Source organism: Cucurbita pepo, chromosome 5 (assembly GCF_057944985.1).
Source record: "Cucurbita pepo subsp. pepo isolate OVF chromosome 5, ASM5794498v1, whole genome shotgun sequence".
In the NCBI taxonomy this organism is placed as follows: Eukaryota; Viridiplantae; Streptophyta; class Magnoliopsida; order Cucurbitales; family Cucurbitaceae; genus Cucurbita; species Cucurbita pepo.
In genome coordinates this window covers 15515489-15542230 of record NC_141802.1, presented here as the reverse complement: position 1 = coordinate 15542230, position 26742 = coordinate 15515489, and the positions used below count along the sequence as shown (strand labels likewise).

Sequence of the window (26742 nt, the reverse complement as noted above, 5' to 3'; positions counted from 1 at the left end):
GTTGACACAAGCGGTGTGCCAACAAGGATACTGAGCCTCGAAGGGAGGTGGACACAAGGCGGTCTGCCAAGAAGGACACTAACCCCGAAGTGGTTGGACACAAGGGAGTGTGTCAACAAAGACATTGGGCTTCGAAGGGAGGTGGATTGGAGGGTAGTCCCACATTAATTGGAGAAGGGCACGAGTGCCAGTAAAGACGTTGGACCTAAAAAGTAGTGGATTGTAAAATTTCACATCAATTAGAGAGAAGAACTAAACAAACCACGTAAAAACTTCTCCATAATGGAATGGGAAAGCAAAGCAAAAGGACAATATTAGCTCCGCGATTGAAACTCCATTATTGAATGGAGCCTTGTTTAGTAAAACAGTGCTCAGATTTCCCTTATAAACCCTTTCTCCAGATACCCATTTCCCACATCTCTCAACAAATGGCATCTGTTTTCGAGAAGGGGAAGATGGTAACAATTTTGAGTATCGATGGAGGTGGCATTAGAGGCATCATTCCCGGAACCATCCTTGCTTTCCTCGAGGCCAAGCTTCAGGTACATATAGTGTTTATCAAAACCAAATTTTACATCATTTCAAAACAATGTTTAAAACGCTTCTCGTTTTATATGCACTTTGATTAGGAATTGGATGGTCCAGATGCAAGAATAGCGGACTATTTTGATGTAATTGCAGGAACAAGTACAGGTGGTTTGGTTACATCCATGCTCACAGCTCCCGACAAGAACAACCGACCATTATATGCAGCTAAAGATCTCATCCATTTTTACTTGGAAAAGGCTCCCCATATCTTCCCACAAAGAAAGTCAGTTCCCTTTTCTCCATCAATTTACGTTTGTTTTGGTTCTTAACCTTTTAAATTGGTGTTTTGTGATGAAAACAGTCATCTTTTAAGCTCAATAATGAATGTATTTGGGCAAGTGATGGGCCCAAAGTACGATGGAAAATACTTGAGGGAATTGATAAATGAGCTGCTTGGAGAGCTAACCTTGAAGCAAACGCTTACCCATGTCGTTATTCCTGCATTTGATATCAAGCGCTTACAACCTGTGATCTTCACAACACTTGATGTATGCAAATTTTGTACTCAAAAACATTTGATGTTCATAACAAATTTTTGGTTGATTGAAGTGATTTTGATGTGTTAGGCGAAACGAGATGAGTTGAACAATCCAAGATTGGCCGATGTTTGCATTAGTACCTCGGCAGCACCAACTTTCTTACCAGGGCACGAATTTCAAACCAAGAACTCTAATGGAAATAATGTTCGTAAGTTTGATATGGTGGATGGAGGAGTTGCAGCGAACAACCCAGTAAGCTTGTTGTTAAGAATATTTAATACTAAATTATAGTTTACTATATATATCATATTTGATACGGTTTAAATTGGTATGTAGACACTGGCGGCCATAACCCATGTGACAAAAGAGGTGGCCACCTTGGGACGAAAAAGTGAATATTTGAGTATTAAACCCATGGAAACAAAGAAGATGTTGGTGCTTTCTTTGGGCACCGGGGTGCCTAAAAATGATGGAAAGTATAGTGCAGCTAAATGTTCGAAATGGGGCGTGCTTGGTTGGATCTACCAGGGTGGGTCGGCACCGTTAGTTGATATTTTTAGCGATGCTAGTGGTGATATGGTGGACTATCATATTTCCAGCATCTTTCAGTGTTCTCACTGTAATCAACATTATCTTCGTATTCAGGTAGATTATTAGTTATAAAATATATCTTAAAGATATCCGTAAATCTTATTTAAACATTGTAAATATTAATGATCGTGCTTTTAATCCCACTTTTATTTTTCATTCTTAACAATAAATAGGACGATACATTGAGCGGTGATGTTTCGTCTATGGATATGGCAACAGAAGGCAATCTGCAAAAGTTGCTACAAGTGGGGGAGAATTTGCTAAAGAAACCACTGTCGAGGGTAAATTTGGAATCTGGAATGTTTGAACCAATTAAAGGGAAAGGAACCAACGAAGATGCACTTGTGGAATTTGCCAAAATGTTGTCGGAGGAGAGGAAATTACGATTGTGCCCTGAAGATGGTCTAGTCCACTAGCTTTAAGTGTGGTTCTATTCAAACAAGTGAATGAAAAATGTAAGATAAATGTGTGTAAAAATATGAATTCAATTATGATATGTGGTACGAAATTAATAGGGAAATGAATGATAGGTTCTCATTGGAGTTGGTGGGTTATCACATCAACTTTATTTTATTTCCGAAAAAAGGGCTTCGATCTAGATAGATCAATAGTTTCCACTCCTTCGATTCTCAATGATAAGAACGGACTATTCACCGATGGTAACTTTTAAATAATTTAGAAATTAATTATCGATCAACTTTGAATTATTTAAGAATAAGCAAAACTAAGATAGAACTTCGAAGACTTGTGTAGTATCTTTTCGGACTATGCTTCAAATATAAGATAAAATTTGTAGAACCTATCAAAGGAACCTCGATAGTCCAAATATCTTATCTACAAAGAAATAAAATATTTGTAAATATAGAATAATATACTTCAATGTAGGATATTAAACTCATTTGAATCTTATTCATGTCACGATATCCGTGGAAGGAAACCACCCACACCCCTCTTCAAAAGCCTTGCGCCATGCCCTTTGAACTAACCAATACCTCTCATATGTTTAGACTCGCAAAACCATACATCCGGGAGAGAGAAAAATAGTAACTATGAAAAAATCCCATTCTGTGACTTCATAGGTGCACATCGATTCCAAATCATGATCGACATCGTCGCAGTTCCTACTCATCAAGCACATAGATTGGTAAGCACTCGTCTATCCAAGGTATTTGTTGGTAGATAATAAAAGGATGTCGTGTGGGTTTCTTCCTTCTAAATGTTGTCGTGTTTAGGTTTCACCATGTTGTTTGTGCTATGTGTATGGGTTTCTTCCTTCCATTACGCCATGTTGTAAATGAAATGAATTACTATGTACGTCATGTTATTACTGCCACGTAAAGTTATAGGTTTGATCATATGATGATTTCCATTTATAAATGAGGCATATATGAAATATGTCATGATGAGAGGAGAAAGGAAATGAGATTAATGTTGCGAGATTTCACATTGGTTGGAGAGAGGAACGAACTATTATTTATAAGGGTGTGAAAACCTCTGTCTACCAGAGGTGTTTTAAAACATTGAGGGGAATCCTTAGAAGGAAAGCTCAAAGAGGACAATATGTCTACTAGAAGTGAGCTTTAGGTTGTTACAAATGGTATCAAAGCCAGACACCGGGCGGTGTGCCAGCGAGGACATTGGACCCCAAGGAAGGTGGATTGTGAGATCCCACGTCATAGAGAGGGAAACAAAGCATTCTTTAGAAGAGTGTGAAAACCTCTCTCTACCCTATGAGTTTTAAAACCCTGAGGGGAATCCCTTGGAAGGAAAGCCAAAGAGGACAATATCGGCTAGCAGTGGGTTTAAACTGTTACAAATGGTATTAGAGCCCGACACCGAGCAGTGTGCCAGCAAGGACGCTGGCACCCAATGGGGGTGGATTGTGAGATCCCACATCAGTTGGAGAGGAGAACAAAACATTTTTTTACAAGAGAGTGTGAAAACCTCTCCCTACCAAACCTGTTTTAAAACCTTTAGGGGAAGTCTAGAACAGAAAATCCAAAAAGGACAAGACAATATGTGCTGGTGGTAGGCTTTGGCAGTTATAAATGTTATGAATGAAAATTATGGGACCGTATGTATGGATATATGTCACGTACCTTCGATATTTATGTTCGCCATGATATCATCCAGGCACTTCATAGAATTTTCGTTTATTTGAACCGAACCCAAATTAAATAAGTTCCCAACTCACCTTCACAAAATATAGGATTTTCTAAACTAATATTATTCAATTATATTAAGATTTCAAGGTTACAAAATCTAATATTATTCATCATGAACTTTATTGTAATTTTAATAAAAATTAATGTAATAATTACATATAGACTTCAATTATTAGGAGTAGGTTTGAAGTTTGAAATTTATATACAAGTGTCCAAAAATAATCTACAAGAACGAGTTGATTTGATATTTGAACGAGTTGATTTAAAGTTAATAGTTAAATATATGTGTTTCATTTTTCGAAGATATCATTTAAATATGGATTGAATTAAATTGAAAAAATCTCAAAATTTCAAAAAAAAAAATTAGTTGAGTTGTTAGATTTTTATATATATAATTATTTAAAAAAATTCTTTGTATACACGATACATTAATAACTAAAATGTCATAAAATTCAAATATCAAATATTTAAAAATTACAATGCATCATATCTGTTACACGTTAAATAATTTTTTTAAGAGTAAGGTAGAGTTGGATTAAATTCCAACTTTATTTTTTGAGTTAATCGGAGCTTTCAAAAATAAGGTTGGAATTTAACCTAACCGAATTTAAATTCCAACGTTAAATGAACTTTCATACTATTTAGGTATGGTGGTTTTAGCAAATATTCTCACCGCCCACGCACGTCCAACGTCTAACCCACATGTGACTTTAGCCCCGTTCAGGTTGCCCGCCTTATGCACGACCCAAAACCCAATAGCCCATCCTCCCTCGTTCAGTGCCTAGCCCACGATCCATGCATTGGCCTAGATCCAACTACATAACCCAATCCAGTACCAAGGGCGCCACAATCTGTAATACTCCAACGAGGCACACAAGGAAGGGTTCCAAAACAAAGCATAAAGAACCTAAAGAATTGGTTCAAAGAAACTAGGCTCCTTAAAATGCTATCAAAATTCTTTTTTGGAGTAAGTTGAGTACCAGAAGTTCGAAAACCAAGGCCATGAATATCGACTAAGAAGTAAGTAACCAATCTTGAATTTTTCTTAAAAAATATTTGTATGAATCGCTTAATTGTGTATTATTTGAATGAATATAAAAGAAATAAGCAAAGAGTTGTGAGTTAAGGATTTAAACGAGCATTTTGCTCAAAAATTAAGTAACGTTACAATAACATACTAAAGAACACCGCTGCTCCGCTACTCATAAAATTTTAATGTCTGGCATGATATGACATGTTAAAATTATATATAAAATTTGGTAGTTATTGGTTAAGGTTAAGTAGGTAAACCAAGTAACAATGCAAAATTACTATAATGCCCCTATGGTAAACTACCTTCGATTTATGACCCAAATGACCTCCAAATATCTTGTAACTTTATAATTGGATGTGTAGTACTTCCCTACACACGGTCCACACGTGCAAGCGTGATCCCATCAGGCGAGCTCACACATCCCTTGGGCCTGCATGGTCGGGCTAGTTGGTTGTAGCCAAACGTCCGGAGGTACATCAAACCCTCGTATATCATGCAAAGCATGATGATGATTATAATCATCATAGTGTACGAGTCAGTACTCATCATAAAAGAGGAAGTATCCCAATTTAGTGAACATACAATATGCATGTGGTCTCTATACTTTTCATTTTGAATCATTCCTGTGACACAACCCCTCGCATCCTTCACATGTTACTCTACGTAACATACATGTATAAAACTTTCATAAATTCATCATTCATAACGTCGTTTAGGGGTTGTGTATCAAAAAACTCTTCATTATTATAATGCAACATGGCATCTCATACATGCACATAATCGTAACATAAGATATTATCATACACCACATGTCACATATCATCGCATCATAATACATCACATCATTATAACATATCATAATATAATAGCAAATCACGTCATTATAACATATTACATCATCATAGTACATTCTATCAACATACATGACACGTGCAAGGGTTGCTGGGCATGTGTCATCCCACATAAGACATGTCTTCTGACTGAACTGATAGTAGGGTCACTTAAATGGTTGACCTTAGCCGAAGTTCTCCTTCCAATTTAGCTTGCTTTCACCCTTCAAATTCGTTCTTGCTTATACTAATCTTAAATCATTTCAATAAGGTCAAATTTAGCTTCGAGGTCCAAAACTTAAGTAAAAGTGTCAAATTTCAAAATCCTAGCCGAATAGCCGGTTTTCAACCACTGGAGCCGAATGGAGGACACGTGTAGGGGCTGGATCGTGTGTGGCTTGCGAGTCGGGTTGGGTCACTCTCATAGGCACGCAAGTCGTGTTTCTAGGCGTGCATCAGGTGGATGGTGGATTGTGTCGGGGCCACGGGTGCTGGACAGATTGGAACTTTGGTTGTGGGTTGCTACAGTGTGCTTGGGTCGAGCCTCGCCGGAAATCTCGCATTTTTCGGCGACTATGTATATAAGTATATATATATATATTTTTTTTTTTTTTTTTTTTGCACATTACAAAAGAAATACTATTCATCTAACATTACTTGAAAAAGAATGCAAAGCATAAGAAACGACATGAAAATTAGGTCTCACTAGCCATGATACTTAGCTTATGTGAATCCATTACCAACCTTAGTAATTGAGTCACCTACCGAGTATTTTTAAATATTCATCCTATTACATTAACTATTTTTGACCTAATAGCAAACAATCCATGTACAAACGATGGTATCTACTAAGGAGACCATGGAATAAAACCAGTAGCTTATTCCACATTTTAGTCATACTTCCATTGCTAGTTCTTCAAGGGTTGTTTAACCGTAATTCAACCATAGTTTTCCAATAATTGCAAGTTTATGAGTACTTAAGTTGATAATAAATTTAAGATAAGATGCTTTAAATTAGCTTAGCGCATAAATCAACCATGACCGTCTTATTTAAAAAAGAATGTAGACTCATTCCTCTATTTGTTCGTGTGTCGTGTCAAATTAATGTTACCCTGACCCGTGAACATTTAGGTAAAATGCATTAACTAAAAGAACAAGTTGAAACACAATTAAATGAAGGCAATAAAGTTGATAATTTCACCCAAAACTTTTAATTTTATTTGGATAAGTGAGAGATTTATTGAATTTTAGCCACTCGTTAGGTACCAGTTGGTTAGATGTCAATAATTCATTGACTTGAACCAGAAGAGTCCACCATTTATTGCGAGCCATATCAGGAGGCAAAAGGCCAATATAATGACTTTTCCATCTTCTTTGGAAAGGGATGAGGCTACAGCTCATTAAAATTGACTCCTTGGCTCTTATTCATTCAATTTCAGACAGAGATATCGATTTTATCAGTAGAACTTGCTCCAAACGGGAGAGGATTTTCCGTTTAGACGGACAACCAGAGAGACGGTAGAAAACATTATTTTTTCCGTTAGATAAACGAGACGGGAGACGAGATTATATTCTCCATTCTCACCCATTTAATATTATATTAATATATATATGCATTTTAGTTATATATAAAAAAATAAATCAATTAATTTTGAGATTACTTCTCAAAGTTAGGTTAAAATTCGTTAAAATTTATGTTGTAATATTAAATTTTAAATTTTAGAAATGATATTGTACAATATTAACGTTTTATATATATATATATATATATATATATATGTTTGTTTATAAAATATATTGAATTATTTTTACATTTTTCAATATAATCTAAGAGTATATTGAAAAATCAAAACTTTAAAATAACTGATTTTTTTAAAGAATAATAAATGAGAAAAAATTAGCTACAGACAACTCGATTACTTCAAAATAAATGGAGAATTTTTCGAAGATGCGGAATGACTCCCCGACCCACTCCATGAACATCTCTAATTCCATATTACTTTTTAAGCCCTCGAGTTAAAGATCTTGACTTTTCTTCGATTTTTAGTTTTAAATATAAATTCTATTATTCGACTTTTTAATGCCCTACATCGACCTTATAGTTATGTCATTTAAAGCCAAAAATGAGAGCATGCCACTTGCAAATTTTAAATTATGGGATATCCCTAAAAAATTAAGTCAAATTTCATGTCCTTTCCCTGAAAACATTTTTATGTTTAATTTTATTTAATTTTATTTTTGTGAATTATATATTACTTTGAAAGTTGGGGCCAGAGGATGATTGTTGGCATTCAAAACAGGACTGTCCTATCCATTATTGATTATGGTCTCAACTGCCCACTATTTACCCATCTTAGACCAAACCAATCATACCCTCCTTCAAAATATACTCATTTTTGATACCCAAACCTTCCAAAATGAATCCAAACTTTGAAAAGGGGCAGCTTGTAACAATTCTGAGTATCGATGGCGGTGGTATCAAAGGCATCATCCCCGGAATTCTCCTCGCATTTCTCGAGTCCAAACTTCAGGTATAATATTCGTTTTCTCTATCTTGGACGTATGAATTATACTTTCTCTATACGTATAATTTGGGGTTGACCCTGTAGGAATTGGACGGCGAGGAAGCAAGATTGGCGGATTACTTCGACGTAATTGCTGGGACGAGCACCGGGGGATTAGTGACGACTATGCTTACAGCTCCGGACAAGAACAACAACAATCGACCATTGTTTGCAGCTAATAAGATTACGGAGTTTTACATCAAGGAGACTCCAAAGATTTTTCCTCAACCAAGGTTAGCTATGGTTGTGAAGTTGATTTTGTTTGCTGAGTTTGATACAAATTTGATGATATTATAGGTATTTTCTTGGTGGGGTGATGAATTTGTTTGGGCGTGTGAGAGGGCCGAAGTACGACGGTAACTATCTGAGGACCGTGGTGAATGAGTTGATCGGAGATTTGACTCTGAATCAGACACTAACCAACGTCGTGATTCCCGCTTTCGACATCAAGATTCTCCAACCCGTCATCTTCACCACCAACGATGTAATCAAAATCTTAATGTTTCAATTTTGCGTTTATCTATACATTTTCTTAGAGTCGAGAAAAGAAATTAAGTGAATATAGGTTAAGAATGAAAAACTGAGGTGGAAGTGGAATAGAAAGTAGAATATTCATTAATGTTCGCGGCTGTATAAAATATATTTCTTAATTACAGTTATACAGACATATCTATTCTATCGATATTTTTATATCTTAAATCAAATTTCATAACATGAAATGCAGGCGAAAGTAAATGCATTGAAGAATCCGAAGTTGGCGGACGTGTGCTTGGCGACGTCAGCAGCGCCCACGTTCTTACCCGCTCACTTCTTTGAGACGAAGGACGAGAAAGCCAACACAACTCGCACTTACAACGTCATTGACGGTGCTGTGGCCGTTAATAATCCCGTGAGTTTTAACAAGTGCCTTAAGTTAAAAAAACAATCAAATGAAACTAATCTTAAATTTGGCAGACATTAGCAGCCATATCCCACATAAACAGGCAAATTGCAGTGCATCAAATAGAAACGGCAAGGATCAAAGCAAATGATGCAAGAAAAATGCTTGTTCTATCTCTAGGGACTGGCTTGCCTAAACATGAAGAGAAGTATAATGCAACACAAGCTTCAGAATGGGGAGCTCTTAGTTGGATATTTCAGCTAAACAGTGGTTCCACTCCAATCATTGACTTTTTTACCGATGCGAGTTCCGACATGGTTGACTTTCACGTGTCGACCCTTTTTCAGTCTCTGAAGGTTGACCAAAACTATCTTCGAATTCAGGTAATGCTAGTTTATATGTCATTTTTGTATGAAGAGGAAAACAGTGATAGGATGAGGTTTGTGTATGAACAGGATGACTCGTTGACAGGCGACGCTGCGTCGGTGGATATAGCGACGACAGAGAACTTAGAAAAGCTTGTAAAGATTGGAGAGGAGTTACTAAAGAAATCCGTGTCGAGGGTTAATTTGGAAACAGGAAGATATGAGGTTGTTGAAGGAGAGGGTACTAATGAGGAAGCTCTCACCGAGTTTGCTAAATTGCTCCATGAAGAACGAAAGTTAAGGCTACACAGTTGAGATGAGAGACTTTGTTGCATGTCTCACTACTTTGTCCACCATATGAGAGTCACTATCTATGTGTCTCCTAATATCGTTGTAAAATTTTCATTTGTTTGCTTAGTGTGGTTTAAGTGCTTAATAATGGCGGAGAGAGAGATCTGTAAACAAGGAAGATATGAATACAAAATAGATACAAATCAAATGCGTTCCAAAATACATAATTAAATGTAGAGAACACATGACACAACCCTAAAGTCCCTTCTATAGCCGCACGACCTTGCACGCTCGCTCCTGCTCAAGACTATATCTACGATGCTCTGAAAGATAAATAATAACAAGAACAAGTATAAAAATACTCGATAAGTAACGTATTTGTAGGCACTCATTGAAACTTCTCCTATTCAATGTTCTTAAAGCTTGTATTCATTCAAGTTCCTAAAGTTATCCAACTCTAGAGCATTGGGTTCATATTAGTCCTATTAGGCTTTCATAGTCATATATCTTGCACACCTATTTTAAGGGTGTAAATCACCTCTCTCAGTTATTCTAGAGTTACGGGTGTACTTAACCTTACTTTCCTATTCTCCAAGATTGATCTAGGTCATGGGTGTACTTAACCTTACTTTCCTATTCTCCAAGATTGATCTAGGTCATCGTACTTCTTGCACATAAGTCAGGGTGTACTTATCTATCTCAAACTCTAGGGCTAGGGTAGGTCTAGTAGGTGTGGAGCATTAACAGAAATCTCATTGACCATGCCTAACAAGCTTCCTATTTCCATGCAATATCATGTCCTTAAATAGTCTAAACTCTCCCCTAAGCACAACAAGAGCTCCCTCAATAACATCCTCTTGGTCCTAGGTGGGTAATATCACAATCCTATATATTAAGTAGACTCTCACTAGTCAAGGTAAGTTGGTGATTAGGGGTTGCGCCCAACCATTCTATGTAGTAGAAGTCAACCCATATAATCATAATAGACCCTAATTAAGGTTCTATTACCAAAGAAAAGTAAAATAGAAGTTAAGGCATACTAATTCATCATGCATGTAGTCTCGGTCACATAGCATCAATCCAATTATATGTCAAGGCATAATTAAGATTTCGAGCCTCTTATCATGCTTCTAAGAATACTAAAAGGCAATAAATCATTATCATCATGCATAATCATCATAAAGTATCTATAAATATCATGCTAGAGTCCCAACATTGTTAATGAATCATGCAAAGTCAAATTTGGCATAACAAAAGCCTTCATGCAACTGAGCTAAACTGTTCAAATATTCCAATTCCATCATTTAGCTATCCATAGCTATCCATTTTCACGCTCGATCATAGAACATGTCAAAAATAAATGAATCGATCAAAATAGTGTGAATCGATCAAAATAGTGTAAATAGGTTGAAATTAAATAACGTGGTAGGTTTAAGTGAATCAGCCACATCATCATTAACTTCTATTGCAATGAGGGAGTGCTCTTATTTGGCCATGGATTTAGTCAAATTGGAAGGATCTGAAAGCATTGTAGGACTGATTCAAAGAAAAAGAACACATAACTAGAAAAAGGCCATCCAGCGTTCAGTAGTCGATCAATTGTTCGATGATAACCAAACCATCCTAGAGATGTTATAAAATGAATATTCTTAAAAGTAGAGTTAGAGAAGAATATAACTCACTAAGAACTACTAACCAAACATTCATACAGCCGACATACCCTCCTGATCCCGATCCCGATCCCACACCCCGACGACCCCAATTGATCCATGTTTCAGCTAAGGAATGGTGTTGAGACAGTTAAAAACAATAAACCAAAAGAAACCAAATAATCAGACATTGAAAGATATCGACTCTCCATAAATATGGCAATTCATGCCGTTGATTTATCAAGCCATCAGCTATCAGCCATCACTACTAATTCAATGCTGGTTTGTCTCTCATCAGTACGGCCGATACCTCCAGTCTGCTCTAGATGGTCTTCCACCACCAACTCCATAACCCCACTGCACAATATAAACCCATTAATCTTTAAAAAAGCTTAAAAGAAAAAACAAATCATGTTGAAGTAACCTTTTTAAATGCTTTTGACTTTTGACTCGTCAAAAGCACTCAAAAGTACTTTGCGAAAAAATGCTTATCATAAAACACTTTCAAAGTTACAGAACACTTCAAAGTTCAGAAACCAAACCTTCAAATAATTTCTAAAGAATCTTTAATCAAAATGTTTATAATCCTAATTGTAGGGCCCTTTGGAGGGTCTGAGAGGCACCAGTAAATGTAAAGCTCGCTAAATGTGGTGGACAACCTATCAATCACTACCTAAATTTTAACCAACTTGAATATAAGTCAAATAGAAACAGAGCCACTTACATCATCAAAGTCTAGGCTTCCATACATCCTTCCATAAGTCCTCATAGGTCCACCATAGCTCCCAAAAGATTCTGCCGCGCTACTCATCACAAAAGGTCCACTTGGTCCAGCTGCTCCAGCATCATCAAGAGGAGTGGCTGAATCGATAGCAACCTGCAGATTCCAATTGTGAGATAAGATTCATAACCCAAGATTGAAGCTTGCGTAATAATCATATAACTAATAACTAGTAACCATTACTCGCAAAAGGCAGAAAAGAACAGTCGCTGGCAATGCCCTTCTAGTGAGGAAAGTGACATGCAGTAGAATACCTGTTGTCCACAAATCTCGTGAGATCTTCGAGATACACGATCTGCTACACCATCTTCAGCAAAAGTTACGAAACCAAAACCTCGATGACCAGATCTTTTAGGATCCTACATTCGTCAGTACAACTGAACCGTTATGCTATCTCAATTCAGTCACTCATAAAAAGTGGAGCATTAACTAAATCTAATTTACCTTGGGTACATAGACATCCAATATACGGCCAAATCGACCGAAGTATTGGCGGAGATCATCAGCAGATGCTTCTTGTGGGAGCCTACCGATAAAAATCTTTTTTCCCATCCCTCGAAATTCCCTTCCTGATCCAATGAAATGGGGAATCATCATAACAATATTCACCAAGACCAAGCATCACATGAACAAGGATACTATCAGAGATACATACTCCCACCATAAACTGAGACTGGATGGTCGTATAAGGTAGGAGCACCCAGTGCTGCATATCTTGTTGCTGCAGAAATATAAGCATTGTATGCACCATATCCTCCACCACCACCACCACCACCACCACCACCACCCCCTCGCGGCATTTTCCCTATGGGTCTGAAATCATCATCCTGGAAAAATAGTATATTGATCTCAATTAGACGAACAAAATCATGACAAACTAAAAAGAATCCTTCGGTCTTCAAAAAAAAAAGAAAAAAAAAAGATCCATCAAAAGGTAAATATGGTGTTATAAAGATAACAGCAAAATCTTGCCTTGGGGGTCGCTCTGTCAACAACCACTGCAGAACCTCCTAATTCATGAGTTTCAGCCATCAAATTCTCTACAGAGTCTACAAGATAGTAGTTGCTACATTTAGTGCCTGGAAATCGGCAACCACGAAATAGCATGGTTGAACTTTTATATTAATGTGAAAACGTTACAATGAAGATTGTCAATAAAACAAAATTAGAAGGAAAACCAAGGTACACTGCAGGAGGATAAAAAAGCCTCTCTGGAACTTTCTTAAGGACAGCACACTTAGTCGGCGAGAGGAAAGAAAAAGAACCATGAACAGTTTTAAATGTCCCTCTCCTCTTCCCCCACTGCTTGTCCCTTCCCACCCCCTCCTCTACTGAGCAAATGATAGTGACCATGGTGTTCCACAAGTTTTGATCCAAAACAAGAAACATTCATTCTTTACCTTCAAAATCGTTAGTCTAGATTCAAACTCAATTTCATGTGCAAGGTCAATGTGTAAAAGATTTAAGTTACCATGGAGTTTAGGTTAAGTTCACTTAAACAGGCTTGCTCTTTGAAGAGTTCAATTATGGGATGACTCAATTTAGAAGTGGCTTGCTCTGTGTAGAATTATATTCACTTAAACTGGCTTGCTCTTTGAAGAGTTCGGCCTTATTCAAGCTAGATTGTGGAAAGATGGTAAAAAAATCATTTTGTACCTTTGAATTCTGAAGATGTATTTTCTAATCAATTGAAATTGGAGAAAAAAAAAAAAAAGAGTTTCAAGAAAAAAATGAAAGGAAAACAAGAAGTAAGTGAATAGTTATAGAAAAAAGCAGTGGAAAGAAGAGTGAAAAAGGAGATGAAATTGAAAAATGAAAGAGAGTGAGTTGTTTGAGAGTGGTAGCAGAGAGAAAATGGTTTCCCATAAACCAATCTTTGTACTTATGTATCCGGAAATCTTTGAACAGTGTAGAAAAACTCAACTACTGCACTAGTAAACAATTAAAAGGATCCGTATTTGGGCGGATATTTTAAGAAATTGAAGAAACAAACCAAAAGTTGCCAACTTGAACTCTGCAATCATATCTTATATCAATATAAAAAGATGATCCAACCTGAATTTGCAAAAGTGATGAAACCTATTCCACGATGGATTTTTGAGCCCTGGTCCTGAATAATTAACAAAAGTTAAAAGATGTTAATATACACTGCACAAAAACATGGGTGACCCATATTTTCCAATTCACGTAGTACATGTACACCTGATAAGTGAAAATAGGAATAGAGAATCCACAGAACTAATTTCCTAGTTTAGTGAAAGGAAAACGTACCTTCGGCATGTAAAGATCTGTTATTTCTCCATATTTCTCAAAATGACTGCAACAAACATGAAGTTCATTTCCATCAAGAATTTGTAAACCAAATAACAAAAAAAAGGTCATCAAGTCATAAATAAAAACCATGAATCAAATTCTTAAGACAAATGTTGCAACTCTTCTACGAGATGCTTTAATAGTGTCTTAGTGGATTCTTAAAAGGCCTTAGTGCCATCCGAAGGATACTAACAATCTTCTCTCCATAACCATCAGATAATGAAATTCTTACAAAGTTGCATTTGGGTATATAGCTTGAAGGCTTTACCAAAGTCATTGTGGATTGAGTCAACAGACTCTGACTCTTAAGAGATGTCTAAAAACCCTGAAGGAACAGGTTCCCTTGCAGGTACCTACTTTTTCTAGGCAATAAAATTAATTTTATTATTTATTAGTTTAAATAATTCATTTAATGAAAATATGAAACTTCCTATTCGTCTGTCAATGGAAAAGGTTAATTAAAGATCAATAGAATAATTTTAATAACTTGAGACACATTTGAGGGGCAGATGCAAGCACGGTTCATCCCCAAATTAAATTTTAAAATGTTTGTCCCTGCAACATCCCCATTTGAAACAGAAAGGCCACACAAAATTTTGTGATATGAGATGGATTTATTTATTTTTTGTAGAAGAAACCGCACTTTCTTTGAGAAACTAAAAATAAAATATATGGGTATAGATAAAATAAGACCCACAAAAGAACGTCTCATAAACTATGCAAAGGGACTTCAATCCAACAAAATCAAACCAAGATCATAATTACAAAAAGGCCAAGTGACCGACACCCACACCTCTCTAAAAAGTCTACAATTCCTCTCCAGCCAAACCCCCATGGCATGGCAAGAGAAACTGGCATGCCAAAAAACAGTGTCCTTCTCACGAACAAGTAAGCCCAGGAGAACCTCCTCTGTCAAACCCAACATAAATTATAAGAATCTAACTAACGAGCCCAAAAAATTCGGACAAACGAGCAACCCACAACAGATGATACAAATACTCAGTCTGACACCTACATAGAATGCACCACCATAGAAACAGGTCCAAAGTGTTGATTCTCTCATGTAAAATCTGCCACACAAATATTTTACCCTCTTAGGGATTTGCACTTTCCAGACCAGGGAGAAAGCAAACACAGAAAGAGGGAGAACAGGCCAGACTGAACCAATAGAAAGAGCTACAAGAGAAGACCCTACATGGATCCAGGGACTAGAACCTAGTGTCCCTCCCCCCGCGAAGAACATATCGCCCCTAAGGAATCGAAAGAAGGCACACAACATCCAAAGCCTCTCTTTTAGAGAAATTGCGGAAAAAACTCAAGGACAGCAAGGAGGAAGAGTCAGAGGACGGGAAGACATAAGCCATAAAGTGTAGCTTCTTGCTCGATACTTGATAAGCTATACAAGCATGGGAGCTAGATTTATTTATCAATATGTTACACAATCAAGCAAACTCTCTCCAAAGTACACCCAACTTGCCGACCAAGCAAGCGTACCTCTCCCAGCTCCCTTCTTTCCCTTGAGTACTCCCTCTTTCCTATTATGTCAGCCCCACAAATTCGTAACACATCGATGCATCCCCCTTTAACTAACTAATTAAAAAATCAATCCTCACTCTTTCCTCACGCATACATTCCTTAGACTTTATCGGAGGATTATCATTCTGTCATTCACACATGTAATGATGTGAATAGAAAATTAACAAATAGTCATTCAACTGCCACCTCAAAGTTCTTTATCTCTCAAGTTGCTACGAAGTTTCATTGAGAAGTTCTCAATTTCTCTCATGCCTCCACAACTTCCTTCGACGTTCTATAACCTGTGCATACTCTTGGTGGGGATTCAATATTTTTCTTCTTTCATCTTTTTTCCCGTCCTCTTCTAAATTAGTCTTTACCTCCTATTCACTGATAATTCCACGTCAGATTTCAAGCTCAAAAAGTTTCTGGCGACAAAGTTCCATTAAGAGGTTTGTACTTTCTCAGTTCTCCACAGACTTCCTTAAATGATCTATAGCCTGAATTCTTTAGGCCAGATTCAATCTTTTTTTCTACTTCCAGCTTTGTTGCCTGTTCTCTTCCCAATTCCTCTTCAGCCTTCACCGATAAATCCCAATCAAATTTCTAGCATGGACAGGAGAGACGCACACAACACAACATGGACACAGTAAGACGGAATTTTCTAAAAAGTTCAGGACCAAACGTGACAAGAATACACTAATTAAAATATACACTTTTTTAAATAAATATTGTATACCATCAGCAAATCTGAAGTCAGTAAGCCTATGTGTATGCTTGGAAAAAAGATTTTGATGTATTAACTCAGTACATTGTTTTGTCCTATATTACTATTTTTCTTTTCTTTTCTTTTCTTTTCTTTGAACGTTTGTTCTAATAATGAATCAAGCTTTCATTGAGAGAAAATGAAAGAATAAAAAGGCATATAAGAAAACCGAATCCACAAAAGGAACGGCCCCCATCAAGTGAAATAAGACCTATTTATTATGCTTAACAAGGATTTAACATGTGCCTAACAAGTGTCCAACATGTAGCCATCGTGTTCAACTAATGTCTGATATATATTGATTGTGCACAAGAATCTGGCACAAAATCGCACCAAACTACCTGCGGAAGGCAGCCTCAGTCACAGATTGTGAAATCCTTGCTACAAATATCCTCGTAACTCTCTTTGGAGGTGCTCTCATCTCCTCCTGTCAACAGAAAATATGATACAAATATGAGACAAATTTTTCCTGAAAATATGATCATTTTCCAGGACATGCTTTTCAATTCAAAACATATACAAATATGTATGCATACAAATCAAAAGACAGTACTCGCACTTTTAATGATTTATTTATTCAAAAAGAAGATAAAATGAAGGGGATTCTAGACAAGGAAAATGTATGTAAGGAAGGCAAATAAAAAAGGGAAAGAGAGAAAAAGGGAAACTAACCTTTGGTGTGGCAACTTTAACTTCCAGCATTCTATTGCCAAGGAAGTGCTCATTAGATAGCGCATTCTGCAACAAGGAGGTGTAAGGCATCAGGCATCAAGTCAACCAAAAGTGAAGATATTGAAGATAGTCTTACCTTAGCATCTTCATCGGTTGCAAAGGTCACATACCCAAAACCACGAGACCGACCAGTTGACCTCTCCTGACATATAAGGAAAAAAAAAAGCATATGACTACCAAAAAAGGACTTGAAAATAAAAATGTATCTACACAAAATTAGCCACAACAAGCATCCACTGTCTTCATATGTACAATCCACCAGGGAAAACAAAGCTGATAAATTAATATATTAGAAAAAATTATTGAAAACCAACTTTCGTTAACAAAACAAACAAGAATGTAGGAGGGGCATCTAAAACCAAAGTCCAACAAGAGAAGCAATCCAAATCCAAACAAGCTATACAAAACAGGGCTTCAATCCAAGACAACAAGGCCTACCGAAAAGTACAAAATTTCTTATAAACGACCTAAAGAGACACTTTAGGCTATCTACAGTGTGTTTTTGTATGCAAGCATCAAAAGATTTGGATCATACTTTCTGGAGATGTCTTTTTACTCGGTAAGTACCTAATGAAGATTGTAAGATATTTTTGGTTTTTGCTTGGGTCTGAACAAGAAATGGCAAGATATGGATTTTAACTTTTATAATGAAAATGTTTAACTTAATTTAAAACTATGTTCTTGAAATTTAACTAATAATTAATAATTTTCATTCCTGCAAACTGAACATGTTTCACTTCCTAGCATATTTCTGCACGTCCAAACATAAACAGCACATACATTCCTACAATCTAAACGCCAATAGATCAAGCATGCCATGGCAGGCACACAGAAAAGCCCACACTCGGTGTATTGCTTCAAAACAGCTAGGCACCCTTGATAAGGCCAGCTTGAGGCACAGGTACCGATAGCTGGGGTGGGCACCTCGATGCTTGAAGCCCTAATTTCTTTAATAATGTTTTAGGAAGAAAATAAAAGCATTCTTAACACCTTCATTTTTCCTCCACAATCTCAAATAAAAGCTTTTAATTCTTAAAATTTTCATTATGTTCTTATTCATAACAATCTTCATGTTCATGTATTATATAAAGTGTCTACAAATCTTTTTTATTTTGAAGTTATTACGCTCCAGTGCACCTCACACTTTCAAAATCACTGAATTCATGACAAAGGCATGCTTTCTTAAAAACCCATAAGAAAGAATGATAGTACGAATGCATCATACGAATAGGGGAAAAGGCAAACCTTCATGACAATACAATCCTCCAACTCTCCAAATTTGCTCATATAGTCTCTTAGCCCTTCTGTATCGATGTCCCATGGAATGCCGAGAACCTAAATTTCGCGAAATAAATAAATAAATAAATAAAACGAATCGAACCCTTAACCAAATTACTTGATAGAAGAAACAAATGAAAAAGAAAAAACAAACCACAAGCTTCCGATCCATGATGAATTGGGGCAGTTAACGCAATGAAATTGAACCCTAAAAGTGAAAAAAGAATATCTCACTCTCCTCCTGTTCTTCCTCGCTCGCTCTAAGACCCACGCTCACTCTCCCCAAATCTCTCGCACTCGCTCCCTGCACATAATAAGAAGAAGAAGCACACCTCTTTCTCACACACAATAGTTAAATACCAAATGAATCTCACCGATTCCATCATTCGGTTTGTTCCTTGTTTCAATTTCTTGTTTGCGATTAAAGCTTCAAAATAACAATTGAAACAGACAAAAAAAAAGTATAGATTCGTGGATAACGCGCTCAACTGACCTTCAATCAGATTTTCTGGGAATTCAAGAAACACCTAGAGCAGATCTCATCTCTCTCCCTCCTCTCCTGTTTCTTTTTATTATTTATTTTATTTTAATAACATATTTTTAAGCCTTATTTATTCCCTAATTTAGTTTGGTCCCAATTTGATTCATATAACTTCAAATCTTAATATATCTTAATTTATTTTAGCTCTTAATCTCAAATTAAATTTTGATGTTTTAATAATAACCGATCTACACTCAATTATTAACAATTATTAATATTTTAAATTGTCCGAATAATTATTTCAATTCATTTTTCAATCACTCAAATTAGAGCTAAAATTAAAAAGCTTTATCCAAATAAGATACCCAACGTGACGATGTAGCGGCAAAATTGCAAAGTACATCCTTATAAAGTAACAAAGGAGTAGTTTTCGATTACTTTTAAAAAAAAAAAAAAATCATTTCAATTATAAAAATATGTATTATTATATTATTACATTTAAAAAATAAATAATAACAATAAATTTGAAATGTTTTAATATTTATTTTATAATATATATATCATAAAATAAAATAACACATTAAAAAAATTTATTTTATTGTCCACTCTAAATTTTGAAGACTCTCTTTACAAACCTTCCCATTTTATTTTTGTTTTTGTATCTTTTCAATTTTATTTTTTGTTCATCTTATTCTATCTTATTCTTCGTAAAGATGTTTATTGTATCTTCCAAATTTATTTCCCGTTCATCTCATTTTTAAAGGAGATGTTTATTGTAGTGTTAGAAAATAGTTGTGAGTGATCAAATTGTAAATCTACTCTCTTACAGAGTTGTGGTGTGTTGTATAAAAATTCAGACAATTGTACCGATTTGATCCTGAACCGTGGAAATGATTGAGTTTGCTCTTGAATTCGTAAAAAAGTCGTGTAGCAGTTGGACTCTGATCCGAAGAAAGATTTATTCAAATTTCGAAGACGCACTCGAGGGTGGAGTAAGTTCATATAAAACCACTGTGTTATTTTTTCTAACTTTTTCCTATTTAATTTCAAAATTGTTATTAAGATTTATTTCTTTTATAATTGTTCGTAGTTATTTGTTGAACTATTTTATTGTATTAATTATCCAAGCTTATTAAAAAAAAAAACTTCATAATTAGAAAAATTAATCACATTTAAATAATTTTATGATTAAAACCCTATTCGCCCCTTTAGGGCTGTCATACCGATCCAACCTTTGTTCCCCGACTTCTTCATAAAACTTAAAGATTGTGTTATAGAGAAGATCTAGGGATTCATTTCATATCTTCTCATGGATCATAGCCTTAGTTATACATTCTTCATTGAAAAATTTATCTTCCCCGAAATTCAAACCCAAAAGCTCTTTGTTGGACAGTTGATTCTAGAGCTTCTCAGAGCCTGATTTCTTTACGAAAGTTCTTCCTTATACTCCCCTCAAGCAAAAGGATTTGTTTTGGAGCCACATTTTTAAGTGTGTGGTCTTAATTTTGAAATTCGATCCTCGGTCTGCAACTTACCCAAAGATGCAAAATTTGGTTTCTTCGGACAACTTGATCTAGGATGTATCAGTACCCCGATTTCTTCATCAAAGATGTTCAATTTAGTATTCTAAAGATAAAGACATACTCAATTTTCGGGGGAAAATGGATTGTAAGTAATAGTTCAATCTTTACCCCCAAACCTTGCCCGAAAACATTTTTCTTTAATTGTACACGTTTCGAGACTTATTAAGCTTCGTAGTCTTTTATGAAAATGTTCTTTAGAGGTGTAAAAACTAAATGAGATAGGTTTCTCTTTACGAATTTGTGCATAGGGTCAATTTAGATTTTCAAGCTTCAACCTCCTTCCATGAGTGACCGTCCAAATTGGAAAAATCTGTTTGAGACACCTTTAACACTCGATTCTTTTACCAAACTCGTGGGTAATCTTATCTAGAAGGTGTAGAAACAAGTTTGAAGGAAAATGGTGAACTATGAATCTCGAATTTGAAAGAATTTTGAGAGTAGAAAACCAAAATATCAAAGACTATAACTCGCTATGGAAGGCTCAACTTACCTCAATTCGTGCTCCAAATGAAAGCCCTACTTCATAGAGAAAGCTTAAACCGACATTAAAACCTCCCGAATCGTTGTGTATCTGAGGTTGAGTTTTTTAGATTTTCTACCAAAAATGTCCCTCTCATAAGTGGGCAACTGGTCAAAGTCAACCTTAATGGGGTATTTTGGTCATTTTGCCCCTAACTTATTCTGAAACCCGTCATTAATGAAATAAAAGACTTAATTAAGACGAAAAAAAAAGGGAGAAAGAAAATGAAATAAAGAAAGGGGGAGAGAGGGAAAGCATAGAGAGAGAAAAAAGAATACCACGCGGTTGACTCAATTTCCGACCACCTAGAGTCTGATTCTGACAAAACTTTCTTAAAGCATTTCAGAGATCAAGTCTAGACACTTGAATCGTCCAAAATCATCGAGAAACGAGAAAGATTATGAAGCGTGTTTTGAATTTTTCATTTTAGGTTTTTCTCTAGATCGGTGAGATTTAGAAAGAATTAGGTTTTAGATTTTAATACAATGATCTTAGAAGGATTTTGCATTTTTTTTTTTTTTTTTTAAAAAGTTGGAGTTGGGTTGAGCTAGAAGGATTTCTCGTCAAGAAATGGTAAGTTATGTGTTTTGAACTTACTTTAGACGGGATTATAACTTCATGTAGTTAATTATTAATTATAAGAAAAATATCTTGGTAAAGATGGATAAAACTATATACCTGTTGGTAAAGGAACTAAGTCGATTCAAGTTTTGTATGAAAAGTTACGAAAATTTAAAGAAGTTAGAAAGAAAACGAGAAACCAATCGAAATCTTAAGAATTCCTATGCGCAAGCGTAGGGCGGGACAAACACACATCAAGCATGGTGGGGTGAGTGTATCAAGCATTGATTAGCACAGACACGTGTCACCAAACGAAGAATTGAAATTAGATCTGTAATAACTAGGCTCGAACGCATGCCAAAAACGGCACGACCCAAGAACCCCTAGCCAGATCCAAACCACCAACCCACAACACAGACTGTCTACACCCAACTCGAGTCATCTAGAACTAGCAAGTATATTGTTTATGACACAATGGACATTTTTCAAGTAATACTTGTAGAGATCGCTAGGATGTGCTAGCATGTGAGCATATCTTGCCTTACGTGGTTAGAGTATGCATGATAGGACTCAAGAGAAAATTAGATGAGGATATGTTATGAAAATTTACCGAAATGACCTAAGATATGAATTTACGTTGCATGCCTATTTTAATGTCTTCCACTATATTAGAATAGAGATGAGATATTTTGATCTGTGTTCCAAAGGATTGAAGCATGTTATTAAGTTATCTTGAATGCTTAGATTATGATTTTCGTGCTTAAGGTGATTGATAAGAATATCTCCCTAATAAGTATACATAAATGAGTTGACTATGTTCCTCGTGCTTTAAGTGATTAATAGGAATATCATGGGAACTAAGTTAAAAATTTAGGTGCCAAAGTTAGGATGGTTTTCACATTGACTTAGATCCGTCTGTTTCTAGTAGAATGAGCTCCCTAGAACCACGAGCAGTGATCGTAAGTCGAGACCTGAGTGCACCTAGAGATTGGATTAACCCTAAGACGTTACCCTCAAGCATCTTAGAAATGCCGAATGAGATTAATAAGACAACTTTAATCCTCAGCCCAATGATCGAAGCTTTTATTAAAGCAAGAATCCTTGAATTAAAGAAATTAACACCGTTCTCATACAAAATTCGAATCAATCAAATAAGACTACAATTAGATTACCTCTTAAGATCAAAGATCTAGAACAAGATTTGGAACCTTATTCTAAATTGAGTCACTCTACAATCGAACTTGATCAAAGCTTGATTGAATGACTGGCAATCTACCACAAGAATTGCATGAAACTTAGAAATGACAAGAATGATGCTCAAATTTGTAAGGGTAAAAGTGTCTATTTGAAAGCTAAATTTTGACATAATTTCCCACTCTTTTTGTCCGCTATTAAAAAAATTATGAAATTAAAATAATAAATAAAGTTTTTGTAACAAATTATGAATGAATAGCAATTTCATCCGCTATTTAAACGGTGCAAATATTCATTTCTGAAGCTCTAAATGATCATTTCTCAATTGAATCAGCTTGAAACACATAAAATAATGGTTGAATCGAGCCTATCAATTTTGTAGATGAAAAATGAATGCTTGTTGAATCTTCTTAGTTGTGGATCGTGTAATAAGTCCAGTTGGAACATTTGGAACACCATAATCCTTATTAGAGATTAAATCATCTAGACGCCTTAAGAATCTAGTAATCTTCCACGACTCAAGGAAATTTATGAGAATTTACGAGACCACTAACAGTGTGAACAAAATCAATATAAGGAATCACTAATGTATGTAGAATAAACTCACCTTGAGAATGGACGATGGACTACATAATTAGATAACATGAAGAACCACTATTGTGTATTCAATAAACCCACCTTGAGAGAGAACGAAAGACTACATAAGTAGATAACATGAGAAACTACAACTGTGTGTAGAATATAACCCGCCTTGAAAGATGACGAGTGACTATATCAGTAGATAACATAAGAAACTACTAGTGTATAGAATAAACTCACTTTAAGACGGGACGATAGACTACATAAGTATATAACACGAAAAACTACTACCGAGTGTAAAATAAACCCTATTTTTACCTGTGAAGATGCAATAAGAGCAGTATTTTTATAGTCATCTCTTTCTCCTTATAACACAGACCTCTGTTGATCAAATAAATTTATACGGGTCCAATTGGATCATATCATATTATGATCCAATTCAAATAAGCCCAAAAAGTTGATTGCAACCCATCGAAAATTTTTAGAAAATTCATAATCCAAAGAATAAATTTTTACAATATATGGTAATATTTATATATAGTTCGAGTTATATATAGTAAACTGAAATCATATATTTGAATATGTATTTTTCTATACAAAGCTTTTAGCCAATATTCTTCGTTATATTTTCTCTTTTTTATTCTTTGTGTTCATGTAGATCGAGTGTGTGCGTTGTTGTGCGATTCTAACACAAACCCACCGTTATATTTGATTTATTTAATAACTTACAAAAAATGAAATTATTAAATAAAGCTAGAAAATTGATTTGAAAATTATTGGTTATTTAATTGAATATTTTACATATAGTGAAGATGGGCATATGATTTTATTATGAAGATATTAAAATATAAATTAAATAATTGAATGGAATTGCTAAGTTGGGGGGTAGGAGGCAGAGCTGATTGGTGTTGTCTTAATAGTATTACATTTCAGTTCATCTCCCCTAGCACAAGGGACAATGAAGGCCAATTCTAATCACAGCCGTCCACGTGTCCTCCAGTAATGGGCATTTCTGACAATATCCCCCAATCAACCAATCACCGACCGAAATTCTAATGCCGCTTGCTTCAACTGCCTATTGCAACTCCTCCCATGAAAACCCTACGTTTCTCCCATAACGGCGTGTTTGGGCTGTCTATATATTTAATTATTTATATGCATCTCCCTATTTATTTCTATGCATATTTCAATCAATTATTTTATGTTTTATTATAAGTTTAACCCATCAATTCATATGGATGTTCTTCGATTGGATTGGATCGGGTTGCAACATTTTTTTAGACCAAAACATCCTTTATTAAATAATAAATTCAATCCAATCTAACCAGATAAATGTTTTGACACCGGTTTAAACTAATCTAAGTGATCTTAAGGTTGGAGTTTGAAAAATTGAATGATGTATGACAACGCATGCCCTGTAGCCTTTGCATGCGCCATAATATTATGCTATGTATACGTGTACTATGTCATGGATGAAAGAAAGAAGGAAATGATTTTGATGTTATGACATTCAGGCTACTTCTCCATTATGTTATCTTAGTATGGACGTGTATCTTCGATATTTATGTTTGTCATGATATCATGTGAGCCTTTCCCTTTTTGTGGCGTCCGATGATGCATTAGCAATTGTGCTTGATCAAGCTAGGCTCAGAAGGTACATATATGAACCCGCTTGATGAGTCTATGTGTGCGTGTATGGGCTGTGTGTGGGGAAGTACTGCATATCCAACCCTTTACGAAACTGGAAAAAGCTCAAAGCTATGCTACGGTTTAAAGGATATGTCCCATCATGTATGTGTGTGTTTGCATTACTTAACCCCAACTTGGATGTGTAATTAATTTCTTACACACGGTCCACACATGCGAGTATGGACCCACCAGTCGAATCACACACCTCCTAGGCCTCTTTTCTTAGAGGGCAAGCATACTCTAGGAGTTCTCTATGTCGGACACCGTTAGAAGTAATGACCATCACAGCAACATTATGTTAAACATAATGATCGTTTTCCTACCTTGTAACGTACGTGTTCGTACTATCGTGAAGGATAAGGGGTATCCCCCAATGCATAAGCACACAATGATGCATGAGGTCCCGACTTTTTCCATTTGTATTATCATTTAATACGACCCCGCTAGCGTTTCGTACATATCATATCGTTTTTCATATAGTTTCTCATATCGTTTATCGTATCTTTCATGCATACGCCGAGGTTATATTTCATACTAGTTCGTTGTTTTGCATGTCAAACATATCATATCATTTATGTCGCACATATATCATATCATAATGTTTTCATAATTTCAGACATAACAATTCTCAACATGCACGTATCATATCATATCGTATATCATAACAATCACATAACATATTCCTAACATATCGGTTCACATTATGTCATATCATAAACATATCAATAATCACATATTTCCTACCATTACCTATATCATATCAACCTCATACCATTTTACTGCATGTTTATATATACATTCGTCATTCCCATATCCTATCATAATCGTATCATTTCATAAACACTTCATGGTCATATCGTTTCCTAACTTATCATAACCTCAACGTTCTTATACATATCACAGTCATATCGTTTCATGAACGTACCGTAGTCGTATCGTTTCCTAAACTTATCCTAACCATATTGTTTCATCCATCACAATCACATCCTTCGTGATACATAACCTTGTTGTATCGTTTTATCAATCTATCATAACCATATCACTTTTATATACATAACCTTATCATATCATTTTATCAATTTATCATAACCATAACATTTTCTATACATAACATTATCGTATCGTTTTATCAGTCTATCATGACCATAACGTTTTTCTATACATAACCCTTATCGTACCGTTTTATCAATCTATCATGACAATATCCTCGTACTCATATCATTTCCACATGCATATCCTTAGTCACATCGTTTCCCAACATATCCTAAACCATATCATGTCATGAACATATCCTAGTCTTACCGTTACAAGAACA

The 26742-nt window shown here is 35.5% G+C and overlaps 3 protein-coding genes across 6 annotated transcripts; 2 read left to right on the top strand and 1 right to left on the bottom strand.

Moving 5' to 3' along the window:
* The first annotated feature begins 383 nt into the window (after positions 1-383).
* Positions 384-2315, top strand: LOC111794542 (patatin-like protein 2). The gene is made up of 6 exons (XM_023676574.2): positions 384-542; positions 630-811; positions 890-1076; positions 1155-1319; positions 1404-1712; positions 1832-2315. Exons 1-6 carry the CDS (start codon positions 429-431, stop codon positions 2072-2074), a joined length of 1200 nt encoding a protein of 399 aa, XP_023532342.1. The 5' UTR covers positions 384-428; the 3' UTR covers positions 2075-2315.
* Positions 2316-7982: 5667 nt separating this feature from the next.
* LOC111794842 (patatin-like protein 3) lies at positions 7983-9994 on the top strand. The gene is made up of 6 exons (XM_023677006.2): positions 7983-8217; positions 8296-8483; positions 8548-8734; positions 8975-9139; positions 9205-9513; positions 9586-9994. Exons 1-6 carry the CDS (start codon positions 8104-8106, stop codon positions 9808-9810), a joined length of 1188 nt encoding a protein of 395 aa, XP_023532774.2. The 5' UTR covers positions 7983-8103; the 3' UTR covers positions 9811-9994.
* Positions 9995-11349: 1355 nt separating this feature from the next.
* LOC111795806 (uncharacterized) lies at positions 11350-19447 on the bottom strand. 4 transcript variants are annotated; one of them, XR_002815255.2, is made up of 14 exons: positions 19314-19447; positions 18975-19124; positions 18788-18877; positions 17619-17684; positions 17483-17548; positions 17152-17237; positions 14488-14533; positions 14272-14326; positions 13189-13265; positions 12872-13043; positions 12661-12785; positions 12400-12575; positions 12160-12312; positions 11350-11792 (listed from the first exon to the last, which is right to left on the bottom strand). XR_002815255.2 is itself a non-coding variant. In XM_023678394.2 (14 exons), the coding sequence occupies exons 2-14, from the start codon at positions 18990-18992 to the stop codon at positions 11730-11732; spliced, it is 1122 nt and encodes a 373-aa protein (XP_023534162.1). In that variant the 5' UTR covers positions 18993-19124; positions 19314-19447; the 3' UTR covers positions 11350-11729. The 4 variants fall into 4 exon arrangements, 3 of the variants coding, with proteins under 3 accessions (XP_023534162.1, XP_086980129.1, XP_023534164.1); XM_023678394.2 differs by having other exon boundaries at positions 12471-12575; XM_087124003.1 differs by having other exon boundaries at positions 12471-12575; positions 12878-13043.
* Between the last annotated feature and the right edge of the window lie 7295 nt (positions 19448-26742).